Source organism: Hippocampus comes, unplaced genomic scaffold (genome assembly GCF_001891065.2).
Source record: "Hippocampus comes isolate QL1 unplaced genomic scaffold, H_comes_QL1_v1.1 scaffold1, whole genome shotgun sequence".
Classification (NCBI taxonomy): Eukaryota; Metazoa; Chordata; class Actinopteri; order Syngnathiformes; family Syngnathidae; genus Hippocampus; species Hippocampus comes.
Genome location: NW_017805010.1, coordinates 3,085,953 through 3,106,337, shown reverse-complemented (window position 1 = coordinate 3,106,337; position 20,385 = coordinate 3,085,953). Strand labels below are relative to the sequence as shown.

General features: G+C 42.0%; 2 protein-coding genes across 2 annotated transcripts in view; both read right to left on the bottom strand.

Moving 5' to 3' along the window:
- Window positions 1–13,273, bottom strand: part of vstm2la (V-set and transmembrane domain containing 2 like a) — a 28,386-nt gene extending 15,113 nt beyond the window's left edge. Inside the window, exon 1 of the mRNA XM_019862999.1 lies at window positions 12,911–13,273. Within this exon, the coding sequence (XP_019718558.1) occupies window positions 12,911–13,016 (106 nt within the window). The 5' untranslated portion in view covers window positions 13,017–13,273. The remainder of the gene's footprint in view (window positions 1–12,910) is intronic.
- A 4,542-nt stretch (window positions 13,274–17,815) lies between these two features.
- The window catches only part of ctnnbl1 (catenin, beta like 1), a 29,703-nt gene continuing 27,133 nt past the window's right edge, over window positions 17,816–20,385 (bottom strand). The window contains exon 16 of the mRNA XM_019862996.1: window positions 17,816–18,307. Coding sequence (XP_019718555.1) covers window positions 18,219–18,307 — 89 coding nt within the window. The 3' untranslated portion in view covers window positions 17,816–18,218. The remainder of the gene's footprint in view (window positions 18,308–20,385) is intronic.

The following is a 20,385-nucleotide window of genomic DNA, read 5'->3' as shown; positions in this document are numbered from 1 at the left end:
CAAACTAAATCCGATTTCCATGAATTGCTGTGGAGGTGCGACACAAAAATGAAGGGAGGGTAGCGGAGGGGGAAATCAGCAGAGGATTGTCTAATCTCTATTTGAGTACTCAGGACTACCTTACCAGTGAAAATTAGGGTAGCTACCTCTGTAAAAATACTTCAATCTCGATTTAAAATTTAGTTCTACATTCTGGCTTTTGGCTAAAGCACACCTAGAGCCCTATTTTGGTAGTCAGAAGCCCGTGCCCCGGGCGTAAAATCAGGCACATTTCTATTTTCATGTCGGAACAAGTGTAGGTTAGTGTGTTTGTGAAATTGAGTAGACACGCTATGCCTCACTCGTCGTTCCAGTTAACGCGGGTGCTGGGCCCCCGGCGCGTCTCGCAATTCGGTGACATAAAGTAGATGCCCAGTCGTGGGTGCAAGGGAATCTCCAATTGCCCACGTCCAGTGTGTGCAGCTGATCATCCACAAAGGGAGATTTTGCAGTTTACCTGCCAACGTTATGCACGGACCCCAGCAAGTGTATTCATATTTCCACAATATCACAGCGTGCACTCCGACCTCCCTGAATTTAATGCAAAACTCTTGTGAGCTCACCTTATGGTGAAAGCACAGTAAGGTTCATGTATAAAAAAAAAAAACAACAACAACAACATGGGGTGCTGCTACTTCTAGAATTGAGCGCTGCTAAAACTACACAGGGCAGTGGCCTTGACAGGAAAAGACAGCTGAAAATAAGCTTTCCCATTTGGACCAACTCCCCGCTGCTGGCCAACACAAGCCTTCCTTCCCGCCTCCCCAGCCACCTTTTTTTCCCCCTTTTTTTCTCATTCTTTTCCTCCCTGAGGATTACTGCTGTGCAGAAGCGAGGCTCTCGTGGGGCGAGCCGACGACAAGGATAAACGAATGAACTGGCTTACTGCATGCTCTCTATCGTAAAAAAAAAAAAAAAAAAAAAAGGAGATACGCACTAGGCGGGAAGTACATATTCCTACACTCGCACTAAAGCTCACATTCGCACACACACACGTACGCCCTCAAACACTAACAGATGTACAGGACAGACACAGGGGATTTAACCAGCAGCGCTACCTGACACTTCCTTTCCTTTGTGCATCTATTAAGGCTGACATTGATGTATGGATGGAGATTACAGGGCAGACTGACACAGAGCTTTGTCCCACAATTAATGTCATCATAAATACGTGAGCATAAGGAATCACCACATATATGGGATGAAACAGAGCAAGGGGAGCGGCGTGAAGGTCTTTTGACTAAAAGAATGAAAAGCATGGGGTTTCTCTGTGAAATAACGGAAGGAGAAATATTCCATTCGTGTCAAATTGCCGCCATATCAGTTGCTAAGCGTACAAGCAATGCTTTAAATCACAGTCCCATCTTTTTAACTGTAATGTAGGTACTGTACGTCAGTCGCATGTGGTGGAAAAGTGCCATTAGAATTTATAGTGCATGGCCTACTTTCCAAAACTTCCCCAAAACGTCCAAAAACAACTGTACTTTCCAACGAGCAGCGCCCTTGTCGGCGTCAGCTCCCGCTGATCTTTTCATCTTCTCAGTGGCTGCCAGATTAGTGACACCTCCGCCTAATTCCCACCAGTGAAGAGAAAGTAAAGACAAGAATGAGAACAGGAAGGTAAAAGAGGTGGGGGCGGGGGGGAAGCTGTAAGATTAAAATAAATGTTTAAAAAAAACGAGCAGGAAGAGTGTCACTTCTAATGGGGACACGGGACATCACTGAGCTTTTGCACAGGAATAACTTTGAAACGCGTTCATGTGGCATTTAATCAGAGGAGACGTGGGGAGTAAGATTTGCTTCATCTGTCAGCGATTTTAGTTGTGTCAGCGCTGTGTTTGTATTTCTGAAACGAAAACGAGTGGGGGGGGCGGGGAGGGGGGGTCTAATGAGCTCGACACGCTGCACCGCTCAGCCCAACAGAAAGACATCACATCATCGCAGGGCCTCATTAGGGTACAGCAGCGCTTTATCTAGAAATAATGACTCACACTGATTGCTCATATTTATGGGAAATGTGAAACACAATGCACTATGGACTGATTTCCATCAGGTTATTTTGGGTACGGCCATGTATAGTGCAACCTTAAGAGTTGAGAGGCCCCATATGGACATCCAATTAAAAAAAAATTGTGAAAGCCTCTGAACTTGAGAAGCTTTGGTGAAATGCTTTTCCAAGTTGCCTCTTTTTCAAATACGAGGCAACTCCATGCGCCGGAATGCCCAGAGAGGCGCAACATGGCCACAAACACGGTAGACTAGTTTTCCGTTTTCACACCGAGCGCATGGGTGCCTGTCTATGAAAATAGGGCCCATAAAGTAACGGCTATATGTATCTTTCTTTGTTTCACAAATTTGAATAACTGTTTAATTGTGGACAATCGAGGATGTTCATTGTGTCATTTTCATCGGCGCATGCGACATTGTGGAGACTACCGGATGAGTGAACGCAAGATAAACTCTGTTGTGGTGTTCCCTCTGAGTTATGGTCAGATTTTGCCGTGACCGGGTTATCAGTTAATATGCATGGGAGGGTGGACACTCGCCATGCTCGTAGATCGGTTCGTCTGCCATAAACGTCTTTTCACAATGTAATCCAGAACTCTGAAGACCTTGACGACTAGAGTCAGGCTTTGGCCAACACCAGCGTGGCGTTTCTAAACCAAAACACACACTAAGACAACAAAAGAAGCACCGGCTATGCTGTGAAAGTGATGAGACAGCCATTACACAAGCTAGGGTAGCGATGGGGTTCGATACGGGTTGAGCTGACACTACTAAGACCGATTCCCAAACTTTAAAGATCATTTGAGGCACTGTTTTTGCAGCCTCGTACCACCAATACAGAGACACTCACATACACGGACCACACAAGCAACAAACGAGCTTTCCGAGTAGCAGTGAAGGTTATTTCAACAGTTACATGTTGACAGGTAGCGCCAAAATAGGAGCCAAAATTCCTTTGTGGGGACTCGCCACAGCTAAGTGTGTATGTGGTACTGTAGCTGTCATGATTTATTTTGCGGGGCTATGATGTCAATCTATGATGTCATTTAGCAATTGGTGAATTAAAGACACTCCGGCCGATGAAAAAATGTGCATAAAATGCAAAATATCGGCCATTACAATCCAGCCATTCAGATCTGTGTAAAGTCTAATATATTGCTTGATGGAAATGATTAATTGATTGATTAATTGCATTGCTCATATTGTAGCCAGATCCTTCCCTGTGTCACGGTGAGTTCAATTCTGGTTCATTTTAATCATTTTCCCTTGTGGTGACAGCACAAAAGGCAATAGAAAAAGCAAAAAAAAAAAAAAAAAAAACAAAAAAAAAAAAAACCAAACAAACCAAACAAACAAAAAACACGTGGATCCTTTAGATTAACATTAGGTTCAACCGCATGGCAAAACACAATTTATTTTTATTATATTTCTATTGATTAACATTACTCCAGTGTGTAGTTCCAGGTTTTATTCTTCTCAAAGATGGCAAAGACCCCATTAGTTGGACATCAATGACTTGCGCTGAGCTAAAGAATTAAATCCATCAAGCCTTTAGACATCTCATTATTGTGTACTGGGAATGCATGTGCACACCAGCGATTTGACTCGAGTTCTGTTAATTGAACACGCAGCCAGTGGACACATTGGAATAGATAGTCCGTGTCTTTTGTCCACACCCACTGGGTAGGCAATAGCCTCTCTGGTGCAATTAGGCTCGGTCACTGCAGAGATGTTATTATAGAGGCCCCTGGCTTGGGGCAGCACACGCTATATAATTGAGCCTTTGTGTTTATGAACAATAAAAAAGTGAGATCTCTGAAGGCTTGCTTTGCTGACTTTTTTTACTGCTTGTTTCCATCCCTTATATTAACCTAATGAGCTTGGGGGGGGGGGGAGATTGAATCCAAATAAAATGCGACTGGTGTCTATGTCTTACATTTGTGGATTTTCATGACACATGCTGCAGAAAAAAAAAATTGTGGGGGGGGGGGGCTAAATGTGACATGATTTGATATAACGCTGAAGTTGGTCTTTGGGGGAGGATGTTGTTCATAAAAGTTACACCTTGCTGATGCGGTGTAACCTTCTCACACTCTCCGGAATGGAGTCATCTAAATGTAAATGTGATACTTTCATATCAGTCACATGAAAGTAGCAGTCGGAATCCAATGCGTGAAAGTGAGCAGGGAGTAAGGTTGCCTCCTTTTTATATGCTCGTATACGTAAATTGACAGAAAAAGGCTCAGAGATTGGTGCTTAACCCTTTCATGCACCCTGGAACCTGAGATGATGTTTACCTGTCCACTGTAGTAACCGCCGTGCCTGAAAGAGTTAAAGAATCCACCCATCCATCCATTTTCTGATCCGCTTTATCCTCACAAGGGTCGCGGGGCGTGCTGGAGTCTTTCCCAGTTGTTCCCGGGCAGTAGGCGGGGGACACCCTGAACCAGTTGCCAGCCAGTCGCAAGGCACAGAGACGAACAATGAACTGCGCTCACACTCAACACCTAGGGACAATTTAGAGTGTTCAATCAGCCTGCCATGCATGTTTTTGGAATGTGGGAGGAAACCGGAGTACCCGGAGAAAACCCACGCAGGCACGGGGAGAACATGTAAACTCCACACAGGAAGGCCGGAGCTACGATCGAACCCGGTACCTCTGCACTGTGAGGTCGACGCGCTAACCACTTGACCACCAGGCCGCCCAGGGTTAAAGAATAGCTGCTAAATGTTTCGTTATCGGATGAGGTCAACACTGAATGATCTCGAAGCACAAAGTCGGTTGAAATATAACTTTTCCACTAAAGTATAGAAACACCCAATTTCTAATTAAGCAAGTTTACGAAGTATTTTGACTTTACTTGACCTTTCTGGCAAACTCCAAACAGAAAGCCAGGAGCTGAGATTGACACCCGGAACTTCTGTGAGGCTCCTCCTGTACACTGCTGTGTCTGGAAAACAATCCAAAACAAATAATTGTGGCTCTTTAAAATAAAACTGCACTGATTTAAATGGCGGCCTGCTGGAGCCCAGGAGCTCGTTCAGGCAGTTAATGACTGATCCCGAAACCCATGAACGCATCACGCAACATCGCCCGTCCTCCTCTTCCTCCTTCCTCGCTCAGTGAGACTGCCAACACGCAAATCCTGCCAAGTGGCTTCCCAGGAGAAGTGTGACTCTACATCTGAATGACCGAGCGCGTTCGCCCTGATGCAACATTAACAGTAATGTGTCTCATGGAAGATAAGCACCACTCTCCCAGACGAGAATCCCCCAGCAAAGCTTGCGCTCTCTGTACTGCGGTTGGGATTTCAATGATCGAGCAATCGCGATCTTAAAACACGGTTGGCCAAAATCTTTTTTTTTTGTTTTGTTTTTACTGTTACTGATGCAATGATAAGAAAGGACAATGTGCTAAGGACAACTGCAAACATTCCAATAAACTACATTCACTCTATAATACATAAGACACCTCGCATAACCAAGGCCGAGGCGAACTCAACTAAATCTTGAGAGTTGTTTTATCATATCTCGTGCGCGCACACACACACACACACACACACACACACACACACACACACACACACACACACACACACACACAGTCCAGAGAGCTTCAAGTCACAGAGATGATTTTCAGTCTGAGAGGGATGCCTCAAAGCAAGTACCGCTTTGGATCACCAATCTCAAAGCCGCCTGCAATCATTTCTCGCCTAAACTACATCACCCCACGCTCTCTCGCTGCCGCAAACACATATGCGCGCACACACACGCATGCACACACATATACGAGTGAAGGACATTTGCAGCATGAGGCCCTCTGAAAGAAGACAGAAGAAGGAGTCCTTGACTGCAGGCTGCGCCTCCAGCTTGTTTGTGCCGTTTTAAAAGGAAGCCTTCTGATTGGAGGGGAAGCGAGGAGAGGATCCCGGGTTTTATTACACACAACATAAGGACAGTGAGTGAGGAGGCCGGGCTTTAATGAAGGAGGATGCTGAGAGTGGAGCCTTGCCGAGAGCCCCTGTAATGTTGCCATTTTTGGTCAAGGGTTGGGTGGATCAATGAGGCCCCAGTTCCTTCAAGCAGGTAATTTAGTTTGATAGGCCATTGTCGGTTCTTATATTGTTAAAAGTCAAGAAGGGTGCCAAAATAAAATAGCAGAATCGATGAGGTCCACCCTTTAACGGTCCGGGAGAAATTAGTGAATGCTAGTTTGTACATTCTACCTCTTTGATCTTGTTTGTAACTAACAAGAAAATAAATATGTTTGTCTAAGAGGCAGGTTAGCAGGTCCGCCGCACAGTGCAGAGGTCATGGGTTCAAATCTTGACTCCAGCCTTCCTGTGTGGAGTTTTCCTGATCCCTTCATGCTGAGGTGGGTTTCATCAAGGTACTGAGCTCCCTTCCACAAGTCCAAAACCTGAATGTTTCACTATAAATTGCCAGTCAAGACAATTTCACTCTAAGATTATAAATTGCCCATAGGTCTGAATTTCACTGTACATGCATGTAAGCTCAATGAGGACAATAGCTACAGAAAATGGATGGCTACTGTTCATGAAATAATATATAGTTATAAGAACATGGATCAATATAAAATGTTGAAGCAGCACACATTGGCATAGTTTTGGATCACTTGACGAAGGTCCAAAAAATAAGAACCCAAGATTCATAAGAATATTTCATTCTTTTTAATTCGAATAATAATAATATAATAATGTTCTTTCTTGTTTGTTTGTTTGTTTATTGAACATATATAAAACATACAATAACATGACAAAATGCAAACAAAAATTATGAAAGGAAAATAAAAGTAAAAGTAAGTAATACAAACATCATCACAGTTATATGTTCAAAGGAGTAGGAAGAAGTATACAACTTATCTAGTCCTACCCCTTTTTGAGCAATAATGTATATTGATCATTTCCAATACCAAAGAAAAAGAAGAAATCTAAATTTCATCAAATACTTTTACCCTTTTGTGTACTATGCTTATCTATTGATACACCTTTCGGTTTGTATATATGTATCATTATTCTTTCTACTTTCTTTCTTTATTTTTTTTAACTTTATGCTCACCTTATGACACTGATTGTTTGGGTTTTTTTTCAGTGTGGTGCCATTTCTCAGCAACCGATTACACTGTGCAGTTGTACCCACTAGATCGGGGGTCGGCAACCTGCGGCTCTGGAGCCGCATGCGGCTCTGTAGCGCCGCCCTAGTGGCTCCTCTGGAGTTTTTTTCCAAATTCTTGAAAAAGGAAAAAGATGGGGGAGGGAATTTTTTGTTTTAATATGGTTTCTGTAGGAGGACAAACATGATACAAACATTCTTAACGTTTTCCAATACTGTAAAAATGTATAGAATAAATATTAAATTTCAACATTTCTGTCAACGAAGATTTGCATCATAGCCTGCGACATATGTTTCTATTAGCAGGATGGGATGCCAGGCAGGTGGCTGTAGTTAAAAAAAAAACGGCGTTTTATGTACAATTCACCCAGGGTACTGGCAAAGAATGGGACTCCGGAGGGCTGAGAGAAGCATTTTTAAACAGTACCCGTTAGCTACGATAGTTAACACGCTGCAAAAAAATGCATCCCAAGCCTCGTTTGTCTTAGCGGCCGTTATGGCTGTTGCTCATTTTGGCATGCGTGTAAGTGCGTGCGTATGCGTGGGTGTGCGGCAACGGGTCGATCGCGGAAGGTTGGTTGATCGAAAAAAGGCAATTTCGTCATTTTGCTAATATAGTGAATATAGATACACACAGCATGTGTTGCCTTCATTATAAGGCTTTTAATTTTTTTGCGGCTCCAGACATATTCGTTTTTGTTTTTCTGTTTCAATATGGCTTCAAATCAACATTTTGGATTGCCAACCGCTGCACTCGATGAATAAATGGCTATACAGTACACCTTCCATCCACCGCCGTCTCAACTTATTACGGTCGTGGGTGACCCAGGGGCCACTTTGGATGAGAGGCGGTACATTCACTTTGTTATCGGATTGTTCCGATTGTCTTTAATGTAGCCCGACTGTGTGCCAGGGAGGAGTTAGATGTACGAAAACAGTTTATCTAATTGTGAAGGCAAAAGCCAACGCCGCGTAATGTTTATTCAATGCTACTGGGATGTGTGCCCATATTAATGGATCTAGTGGAGCGTATGCTTGTCGCTTTAACGACTTGGTGATGCTCCAGCACAAACCTGCACTACTTTACGCCCCTGCGGAAAGGAAGAGGTAGGGGGGGAGGGGTGATGCCAAGCCTACACAAGGTACGCACACGCACTTACACACCCACAAGTAAATCCGACAAGCTGCTGAATATTTGCCAGCAACGCGTGAGCCATTGTTAAATGTTAAAACGGTTGAACAGAATGCTTGTAAGTATGCCCCGGTTGTATCTTATTTTCTGAGACATGCTTTTTTAGGAAGGAGGGGGGAGATTTCTTTTGTCCACACTGGAAAACAATAATGATTGAATCAAATTGAATATAATGTATATGTTTTCAAACACTGTACCGGAATGTGTCACGCTTTGAATGTTGATTCATTCAAACCTGACCCATTGGGGTTTTTTTTTTTTTTTTTTACCTCCATATCATGTTGTACGTATATGCACGATGCATCTATCCATCCATTCATTTTCTATAACCGTTAACCTGTTCAGGGTTGCGGGAAGCCGTATCCCAGCTGACATCGGACAGACGAAAGCACCGACTGGTCGCCAGTCAATCAATCACAGGGCACATAGAGTGACAGACAATTCAACTCACATTTAAACTGTTATTGAGTGGGAACTGAGCCCACACGGCATGCGCAGGAGTCAGGCGACGATAGCTCGATTTCATTTACGTTCTGAAATCTTTATAATAAATTCTAATTATTTTTGGTAGTCTGTTTGATTTATAATACTGTGATTGGAAGAGAAAAAGACGACTTGAAAAGCACATCACACATGAGCGATATGCTGGAGTGGTTGGTGACCCAGTTTTGTTTAATTATGAAAACACAACTGGTTGAAAATTGACAGTCTGGTAGTTCAACTTAATCTGAGTTATTTATGTTCAATGTCAACTAGGTTCCGTCTAATATAAAGACCGAAACAGTTTGCGTGTATATTCTTAGCCTAATAGTGAGTCATATTTGCATGCTTTTGAAAAAAAAACTGTTTTTAGCGAGCACATTACAATTTTTTGGAGGGATGTCTAGACAAAAGTAATTTTCAGATGTCATCGTGAAAATAAAATGAGACTTTTGGTGTCCCATCTCACTTGGTTTCCCTTGAGAAGTTTTAAATTCCTTACGGCTCATTTAGCCTTCACTCATTAATTAAGACAATTGATTGGTTGGAATAATGAGCTGGCTGGATAAGCACACCCTAATGAGACGCTAATTGAAAAGTATCAGCGGCTGCAACGACCCTGAAGCAGATAAAGGCAGGACATTGTCGCAGTCGCAATACGGCTTCAGACCAAATGTTTTGCTTTCCTTTTATTCCATTGATCTTTCCTTCTTCTTTACTTTCGATTCACTGCGTGGGGAAAACAGTAAGATAAATAATCATCCCGATGGGCTTGGAAAGCACAATATCATCTGTCAGGACATTCTCTGAGTGTAAATGCGAGTGCATTTGTGCATGTATTTGTTTCCCCACTTTAATTATTATCATGATCTTCAATTATACCTCAGAACCTCTAAAGTCATGTATCTTTAACCCTTTCAGGGACAGCGGTCACTCCAGTGGACAGCTTATCATGTTATCAGGTTACAGGGTGGACGAAAGGGATGAGGCCATACTATTTTCACAAAATGTTGACAAAATCTGCCTCTAAAACCAGAGTTTGACTTGCTATTATATGTGATGTAAGTAAGAGTAAATATTAAGTACTGTAAGTAACGGTATCATATCACCTCAGTTTAGCAAGCATCAAAAGCAGTTTCCCCGGCTTTTGGGGCTTTTTTTCTGCAACACTTATGAAATAAGAAGGAGCAGCCTGAACAAGCAGAAAAAGGATGTGAGTAGAGAAGGAGGTGGTCGTGACACACGGGTAGAAGAGAGAGTATCAACTTTTCTTGCATGCTATACTATATAAACTTAACCCTTTCATGCACCCTGTAACCTGATAACATGATAAGCTGTCCTCTGAAGTAACCGCTGTCCCTGAAAGGGTTAAACACAAGACGGATCATGTGATCAGTTCATATAGTGTTGCCACGAAAGGTAGAAATGTAAACTTGTTTCACTCGAGGTATTTTGAGCCAATTGGTTCTGTCAGAAATGTTTGTGGAAATGGTTATAGCTCTTCACATGAATCCGTACCAAAGTAGCGCCCAGTTTCAAAACGTTAGGTGACCGCTGATCTATCCTTTCCCCTCCTACAATAATTTTCAACTGTCATCTTATCCCTTTAGACTAAAAATTCAATTACCTGTATTTATGCACTAAATAGTAAAATGAATCCATTTGCCAACTACTTCGATTTGGAATGAAAGACGGAGAGCTACAATATGGAGCAAAACTTTGCATACTGTTTTCAATATACCCAAGAATCTACCCTATACCGACTATTTTTTTTTTTTTTACTCCACCAACAGGACAAAACTAAAACAAATGCATCCTCACACATCCATTTCCCGCACTGTGCCGAAATAGCTCCAGCAACAAGGACATTATTCACTTTGAAAGCCGGGTTCCTTTATGTTATGGATGCAGCGGCGCCCCTTGAGATATTACTCACATCACTGCCAATGATGAATACAGTAGATATTTTTAACCTAAACAGAAACAACGTCCTTTAAAAGCACACGGTGTGATTGGAACGGAAATCTACAGTAAAAATGTGGAAAAACTGAAAAAACAATCGACGTTTGGATCCGAAACAAATTTGTAGGGCCAAGCTGCAATCCTTCGGCAAGGTCATCAAGATCTGAAATGTACTGTCCGCTTTACCCCTCTTCAGCTTTAATCGGTCAAAAAGGTAACATTGCCATTTTCTGTCTACTCTGGAACTATAACTTTTATTCTGACCAGAGTGGAGTGAAGCCGTCAAACTCCCATATCCACACATAAGCAATTTTTCAAGCCAATTCTGGCTAAGATCAATGACAAGCAGTTGTTGGGCATCTGCACTGTGCCATATTATCCCACCTTGGGACGGATTTTGATTTCATTTGTTTTTGCTTGTCTATAAGAAAAGGGGATTGTTCGGATAATGTTCGCATCTGAATTATGACTTATTCAATATGCAAAGGAACACTTTATTTTCTGTGGGTGCAAAAGATGTGCAAAGGAGGAGCTTAGAACCAGAGGGCAGGATGCTCAGGCAGAGCTCTACTGACAGAGAATACTAACTTCCATCTTGTGTCAGCACTCTGCACCTCCTGAAGAAGAGGAGGGCGGCTGTGGCGGCTTGGACAGAACAAAAACAATGCTGTCCGTCACTGAAGAACAACACTGCCTCAGCAGACATTTCACACATAGAAAATTGTTACATCACTAAAATGCAACGAAATTCATGCATATTCTGACATCTAGACATAACTTCTGGAGAATGCAAATGACCTTCCAATCCAGAAAGCAGAACGCCTTACATTACCAAAATAATGATGATAATCAAGAGAGGTGAACAAGAATGAACATTACAAATTTGATCAGCAACAAACGCGACATGATATTTCATTTGCCCGACACAGAGGCTCAAAGGTTTAAGGTTCGAGATGCACTCTGGACCTCAAACACAAGAAGAAACACCTGCAGACTAAAAATCTACTGACCAAGGATCATACAGGTTGGACCGGTTATTGGAGAGACGCCTGATCGCATCATGACCACTAATGAGGTGCTTGAGAAGCGGACTCTCTTACATCTGTATTTTACACGCAAGTCAATAAAATTTGATTCATAGAAACCACCTCCTGCATGAATTTGGGTCTTAGTTTTTTTGTGTATTTCTCCTTGAAAAATGATGGTTAGTTATTTCATCACTGTCTAGAATGGATAATCTGATAGAAATTAAAGGATGACAACATACTGGATAATATTTTCTATACTACTTATCCTCACTAGGGTTGCAGGTGATCTGCATGCAGCCTAGCCCAGCTGACTTTGTGTAAGAAGCTTTGTGGGGAAAATATAAATATTAAATAATGCCACGCTTGAAATATAATGTCTTTTGTTTCCAGAAAACATGAAAAACTGAATCAAATTCTGATGAAATGATATTTTCTAAATAATTTCATTTCTGGGGTAGAGATGAATGATTTGTTAAAGTAAAGACATAGCCAATTCCAACAGAGGTGGCCTGCATCCTGATGAAATGTTAAAGGCAAAAAAATATATATGATTAATAATGTTGGATAAAATGTGACCTATGCCGTTATTTTAGGAGGCAACACATCATACAAAAAGGTGATCTTCTGTAACATACACTTTATCTCTAATAATAGTTATTTCTCCAGGTGCAAATGTTAAAACTGCGGCATGAATGTGGAATGTGCAATTAAAATTGCAGTTTCCAGAGTCCTTTCGGAATGAGTCGGTTGAGAATACGCGTGTTGTTAAATGGATACTTTTCTGACACGGTCATTCGAAACCGAACCGTTGTGGAGGCGGACTTTTTACTTATTTATTTTTTAACGGTACAGCTGCATTCAATCTTAAAACTTGTGTATTTCTTCTGAATGTTTTGCCGATAAACTCCTTTTTTATTTATTGTACACTTTTTTTTTTAAATAACAAAAGAAAAGCCTCTTACTTGACCCACCACTACCCTGTTGTGTGTTTAACGCGTGGAAGTGAACGGCATCGCCGGAGCAAGCTTGCAAGCACCGCCCGACCGTACGGGTGTGTTCGCGCGCCTACCGTGTCCGCTGATGTGGTTCTCCGCGTGTCCGTGTCCCGTGTGCCTGGTGGACACGCACAGTCCCACGTAGTGCAAAGTCCCCAGCAGTACCCTGAAGGTTCCCATCGCGCTTCTTCTTCTCGTGTTTTGTGTCTTGTGTCTCCTGCTGGCGGAGGTTCCGCCAGTGTTCTTCTGTCCACCTGATGCGTTAAATCCACTCGGAGGGAAGGAGTGAGGGAGGGAGGGGAGTGGAGATTGTGCTTGTAAGTGGCGTGAAAGTGGACGTGGGCGAGATGCGTAAAGGCTCCGCAGCCGTCTGGCAGCTCAGTCGGGGCAGGAATGACTGACTGACTGGTCGCCGCCTTCCCCCGCGCATGGGTCTATTTGCTGCGGAAGGAGACGTCACTGGGTGCTGGGGCTTTGTGAGGGGGAGCGTCAGCATTCATTAGTACGGGAGGGAGAATTAATAACTTACCCTACTGGTGGGAAAGAACGAAATTGAAATACTTAAGTCAATTTGTCAGGTTCGGTGAAGAAAACACTCATTTCGACCAACTTAAATAAATCACTCAAATTCATTATCACTAACTTTATTAGAGACAGTGTGTCTCAGGTTCTATTTTTTTATTTCGTTCCCTTCAAATTTGTGTAAGCTTTTGTTAAATTGTTAATTATTATCATTTTATATTTGAGCATTGTTAAATTGTTATTATCATTTTATATTTGAGCATTATATTCTTTTATGTTACAGTTACCTAAATTATATTCTGTTTAATACTTTATGAAATATTCTTATGTTGCTTACATCTGATTGGCGAAGAAAAGGAGGAAGGGTGGTCGTTACCGGAAGGAGGGTTGTTCGTTCGAGAGTTACGAGGCAGACGTTGAAAAAAATAAAAAGAGCTGTGTTCAAACGAAGTCCATATCCCCTTTTTGCCCATTCCGAACGTAGAGCAATCCATCCAGAACCTACGAACCCCTCAACTTACATTTGTATGTCACTCCAGTCAACGGCGGCTGAGATTTTGTTTGTTAGATGAGGATTCTCTCATGTAAACATGCAACAAAAACGTGCAAATGCTGAAGAAGCACTGATACGTGCGCATCGCAAAATGTGCTTCACGTATTGTGAAAATCCAGAAAAGAGCCAAACCAAAAAATGCTCCATGTCAATACTAAGGCGGGGAAAAAACATCCTCAGCATCGCTCTTCCCTGTTGCTGTCCATGGTCCTAAAAAAGACATTAGCCTGTTCAACTATGAAGCTACATTACCATCGAGACTTCGTGGTTTCTCTGAAACTGTGCTTTGCTTTGTATACACTTAATCGGTCTTGTATGCACATCTAGCCCGAAGAGGCGTCGTGATGTGTGTGCATGTGCACCTCAATGAGCCAAATGACAAATGGGCCACAAGAAGAAGAAAAAATAAACAGGTTTCACATTCAATAACAGTATGATATACCGGTAGTACTGTATGCACGTAAAGGCTCCGCAGCCGTCTGGCAGCTCAGTCGGGGCAGGAATGACTGACTGACTGGTCGCCGCCTTCCCCCGCGCATGGGTCTATTTGCTGCGGAAGGAGACGTCACTGGGTGCTGGGGCTTTGTGAGGGGGAGCGTCAGCATTCATTAGTACGGGAGGGAGAATTAATAACTTACCCTACTGGTGGGAAAGAACGAAATTGAAATACTTAAGTCAATTTGTCAGGTTCGGTGAAGAAAACACTCATTTCGACCAACTTAAATAAATCACTCAAATTCATTATCACTAACTTTATTAGAGACAGTGTGTCTCAGGTTCTATTTTTTTATTTCGTTCCCTTCAAATTTGTGTAAGCTTTTGTTAAATTGTTAATTATTATCATTTTATATTTGAGCATTGTTAAATTGTTATTATCATTTTATATTTGAGCATTGTTAAATTGTTATTATCATTTTATATTTGAGCATTATATTCTTTTATGTTACAGTTACCTAAATTATATTCTGTTTAATACTTTATGAAATATTCTTATGTTGCTTACATCTGATTGGCGAAGAAAAGGAGGAAGGGTGGTCGTTACCGGAAGGAGGGTTGTTCGTTCGAGAGTTACGAGGCAGACGTTGAAAAAAATAAAAAGAGCTGTGTTCAAACGAAGTCCATATCCCCTTTTTGCCCATTCCGAACGTAGAGCAATCCATCCAGAACCTACGAACCCCTCAACTTACATTTGTATGTCACTCCAGTCAACGGCGGCTGAGATTTTGTTTGTTAGATGAGGATTCTCTCATGTAAACATGCAACAAAAACGTGCAAATGCTGAAGAAGCACTGATACGTGCGCATCGCAAAATGTGCTTCACGTATTGTGAAAATCCAGAAAAGAGCCAAACCAAAAAATGCTCCATGTCAATACTAAGGCGGGGAAAAAACATCCTCAGCATCGCTCTTCCCTGTTGCTGTCCATGGTCCTAAAAAAGACATTAGCCTGTTCAACTATGAAGCTACATTACCATCGAGACTTCGTGGTTTCTCTGAAACTGTGCTTTGCTTTGTATACACTTAATCGGTCTTGTATGCACATCTAGCCCGAAGAGGCGTCGTGATGTGTGTGCATGTGCACCTCAATGAGCCAAATGACAAATGGGCCACAAGAAGAAGAAAAAATAAACAGGTTTCACATTCAATAACAGTATGATATACCGGTAGTACTGTATGCAAAAAAAAAAACAAAAAACAAAAACGGTATGTTAACAATTTGATGACGGATTTAAGTGAGAAAGATATTACAATCTTAAAACAGCTGGGTCAAAAGTAACCCAGACCAGGAGAAATAGCTCACCCTGTGCTGAGTCCAAAAGGGACCTAGCAAATGCTGTATAATTAACAGCCAGCACTTTGGGTTGAGGATTTGACCCTGCGGTCTTCCACACTGAGCCAGCTGCCACCAACACTTTCACAGAATGTTACATAACATTTACTGACAACTTACAACTGACTTTAATACACTCCAAAAATGGCAACCAGCTTCAAATCCAATTTTTAGCCCAATCTGCTGGGTCAAAATAATTAACTTGGGGGGGAAAAGTTTCCCAATTCTCAAAAAAACCTATCACAGCTACTGAGCAAGTGCGTTTGGGGGAAAAAACTGCATTTGTGTGTGTGCGTGTGTGTGTGTATATGTGTGTGTGTGTGTCTAACCAAGGTTTTAATCCTCTGTTCACTCTCTGTTGGCATTTTGGTTCGGCGATACCAACTCAGCTTTCCGAAGTCATTTTTGAGGGAATTGCCATTTCTAGTTTAAGATAACAAAACAAAATGAAAACACTTGGACCAAGAGTTTTCAGGATTGGTGGGGTTCAGGTCCTCTTTTGACTCGACAGGACCTTTTGCTGTTGGAGTCGCGCTAAAAATAAAATAAGCCAATAGTGTCTCGGCTTTGCATCGTGTTTGCACTCAGCAATTTGGAAAGACAATTATTTGCCCTTCCCTCAGCTGTGAAATTGCTGTTGAACACGATACAGTCATAATCACTGATAAGAGACGCACAATGTCCTCCTCTGCCAATACAATATGCAAATCAGGTCCTTTTGCTCAACCCATGTTTTACTGTCAGTAGTTTTTTTTTTTTTAGTATGAAAGGATAGCAGATATTGTTGACATTCTGTGATGAAACTCTTCACATTCCTGTATTTCTAAGTCATCTCCTGCATGGAAGCGATGTTTTAATTCACTGACCGCCACCCATCCACATAATTGTTTTTTCATCTACTTGTATGATTTCTTCCTATTTTCTTTGGCATTTGCAGTTCTTATGCTTCAATCTATTTTCCGCAGTGCTTGTGCTCGCTATGGTCACGGGTGAGCTGGAGCGGGTTGCATCCTGGATTGGGTGCCAGCCAGTTGCAGGGCACATAATGTATCGGCAACCAACCATTTCATCACGATGGACAATTTAGAGCACGCGTATCAAACTGCAGTCCTCGTGGGCCGCTATGCTGCATGTTTCAAATTCAAATGATCAGCTCAGCAGCAAGCTCTGCAGCACCCTGATGATAACTATCCTGATCATCTGAATCTGGTGTGTTGGGGAAGGGAAACATCTAAAAGATGCAGGATGAGGGCTCCGGAGGGCCAGAGTTTGACATCTGTCATTTATAATGCAAATATGGGGAGATGATGCAAACTCCAACAGAGCTGAGATTCGAACCCTACACCTTAGAACTGCGAGGCAGACGTAACACATGGCAACTATCGGAGCCTACCCGGAAGAGAGTGGCCATCTTCATGTTTGTGAAATCACATGTGATCAGGTGAGAGCTCTCACTCGGAGACTGGATTCTTGACCGGAGGTGACAATCTTTATGTGTGTGGGGCACTGTGTTGAGCTTATCTGAGCAGCACACACACAATGCCACCAAAATTGTGATATGCCTGATTTGTGGTCCTTACCTGAGCCCTGAGCAACTGTGATGTCATTTTCTGTCGACAGCAAGTGGCAAAATGGCCGCCCCATGAGATGACTAAAAATGGGTGGATTTTACTGCTTAACTAATCTTCCACAAACGCAATATGAATCCGAATGCCGTGCTTGGACTAGTGGGGTTGCATCAAACATATTAAGGAAAATTTAGAAGGGCGACTTCCCCTCTAAAAGAAAAGAAAAGAAAAAAAAAAGGTGGAAACATAAAACAGCTTCAGGTACAAATTTGCTGTTCCCATCTGTACAAGCTTAAGAAGAATAATTCACCTTGGCATTCTCCAAATAAAGCAAACACGCCATCAGGATTGTATTACCAAATATTTTATTAGAAAATATTTTCAGCTTCAATCTAAAACAAAGGTTTGTTTCAAAAAAAGAAAAGAAAAAAACCCGGAGAAACCAAGAGACTGCTGCTAAGCGGATATTTCCAGACACATTTTCACAGAGACTTTAACTGCTTTGCTTGACATAGTCTACAAAAACAAAATTACACAAAATAATTCGAATGGGAATTCCACTCCATGCGTGTCAAAATAACACAAGTATTGAGTGGTATGGTTAACTCCAAGACTCCCGTAGCCATAAATGGCAATCTGTTGTTAAATTGGCGTAATCGCTAACGTTATGCACATTTTGGCCTGGCTGAATATGAAAAAAATAAAAAAGTAAAAATACACCCGTCAATCCAAAAAGATGGAGGGTTTTCACTGCAGCACTGCTTGGAACATAAATGGGGGGGAAACTATGTCAAAAGCAATATCTTGCAGGAAAAACTAGATAATTGCCATTTGTCAAGGCCACAAGTGGCCCCAAATGCAACAAAATTATGTGTGTGTCTCATACCGATGAAGAAACAAAAAGCCACGTTAAAAGTTTTCTAAAAGGTCCATGATCCTCTTGCGTTCTGCCTCTTTGAACTCTTCACTCTTGCCATCCCCGATGCTCTCTGCGTACTCTACAAATAAGACACAGACAGTTGATAGGCCTCCCAGAGGCGGACATCTTGTGGATGATGACAACCATACATGAATGACATTGACATTCAGCTCTGCGGGAAGCACCGAAGAGACATTCAAACCTCATTTACGGACGATTTGGTCAGCAACCCAAGTTTTGCTTGCGGATCAAGGATAGAATAAAGCATAAGGCAAAACTATTTGAACGAAAAGGAGTTGTTTGAAAGAAGGACGAAGGCCAAACGCATTCAATTGCGGATACTCGACTCGAGGTGTTAAGGTCGTTCAAACATTTTGCAGCTGGAAATGTAAAACAAGGTTTCTTATCATGGCGGCTAAAAATAGAAAAAGCACAGAAACAAGTCCTTTTGGCCTCTGGACGGTGATAGTCCAGATGTATTTAGTCCGGAGGTATGCTATTGTGGGTGTGTGTGTGTGTGTGTGTGTGTGTGTGTGTGTGTGTGTGTGTGTGTGTGTGTGTGACTGCCGAGCAAACAGAGTAGGTTGCAGCAGCTGTAGCCTCAGTGGGGTCTCCGCTATCTTCTGAGGCAGGAATTACACATCACGCCCCAGGAAGAACCAAAGAAATAAAAATAAAAAAAGAAGGAAACTAGAGTAGAGTGGAAAGAATTAAGAGAACTTAACTGAAAGACTCAGCAGTTTTTGAGACAAACAGCATGTTGTGATGACAATTAAGGAGGATTTAAGACAGACTTATAGAATGTTTTGAAGGCTTATCAGTCAGTTGAAGGCGTGAATGTGTGAAGTTGACCCAATGACAAAATAGTTAAGCCGGTTGATAAAAGTGACACATCCACCAAATTGAGAGGTAAAAACCAGCGACTATGGCAATATTCTGTCACCATGGCAACATGGCGGGGTAAAATACAGAAGTGTGCAGCACTTACAAAGGTCAGGAATTTGCAATGATGTGGCTATGCTAGAAAACTAAATGACAGCATTTTTTTTAAAGAACTTCTAAAATCAACTGAAGAAATCTGACAAGTAATTCAGATTTGACATTTTCATTTACCATCCGTGTTATTTATTTTGAGCTGAGAAGAGGTGAGCTGAAGTTGAGTAACTCTAACACACCGCACAAAACAAAGGACACCTTGACACAGGTTGCCAGCTCATTTTTGGAGCTAAGTTTAGGAAACCATCTGGTGGGCTTTTATCAGCAGCGATGGCAACGCAAAGTGGCCTCTGGCCAAATGAAATGGATCCCTTTCCATTATTCCCTATGAGAGAAAAAAAAAATCCAAATCATCGATCAACCTGCGTGTCACAATCGATTGTGGTTGACCTTGTACGTTCGGTAGGGTTAAGTCCAATTTATGTCCTTGGAATCCATTTTATTCATGCCGACCCTCTAACATCAATCCCTGAAGGACTCTTTCACACGACACAAATCTTTCTGTATGCTTATTCCGAGAACACAACCTGTGACATGAGCTAGAAACCTTGAGCCTTCTCGAATAAAAAAACCTCTTCTGACTCATCTAGTGAGCTCAAGCCAAAAATGTACACACCCACATCCAGTGAGTGCTTAACCGTCTTCTACAGTTTTCCATGGTCTAGGTGAGACCACAGAAATGGAACTCAGAGGGCCAAACATGTGGATGTTTAAAATCCATTACCAAAGTAAGGCCACGTGCATTTTACAAGAACACAACATGGACATGAATCTAAGTACCGTATTTTCCGCACTATAAGGCGCTTCGGAGTATAAGGCACACCTTCAATGAATGACCTATTTTAAAACTGTTTTCATGTATAAGGCGCACTGCATTATAAGGCACACAGAATAGAAGCCACAGTAGTTGCTGCGGTTGCGTTATGCATCCAATAGATGGAGCTAGGCTACAGGGAATACAATAAAACTTTATTTATATGGAGCCCTGGCTGCGGTTGCATTATGCATCCACTAGATGGAGCTACGCTAAAGGCTTTCACAACCACTGCAGGTGTAACACAGCGCTTTACAGAACATTTAAAATACTTCACCCAAGAAATCAGAATGTTGATCCTTAAAGAAGGCGCATCGGATCAAAAGGCGCGCTGTCGGCTTTTGAGA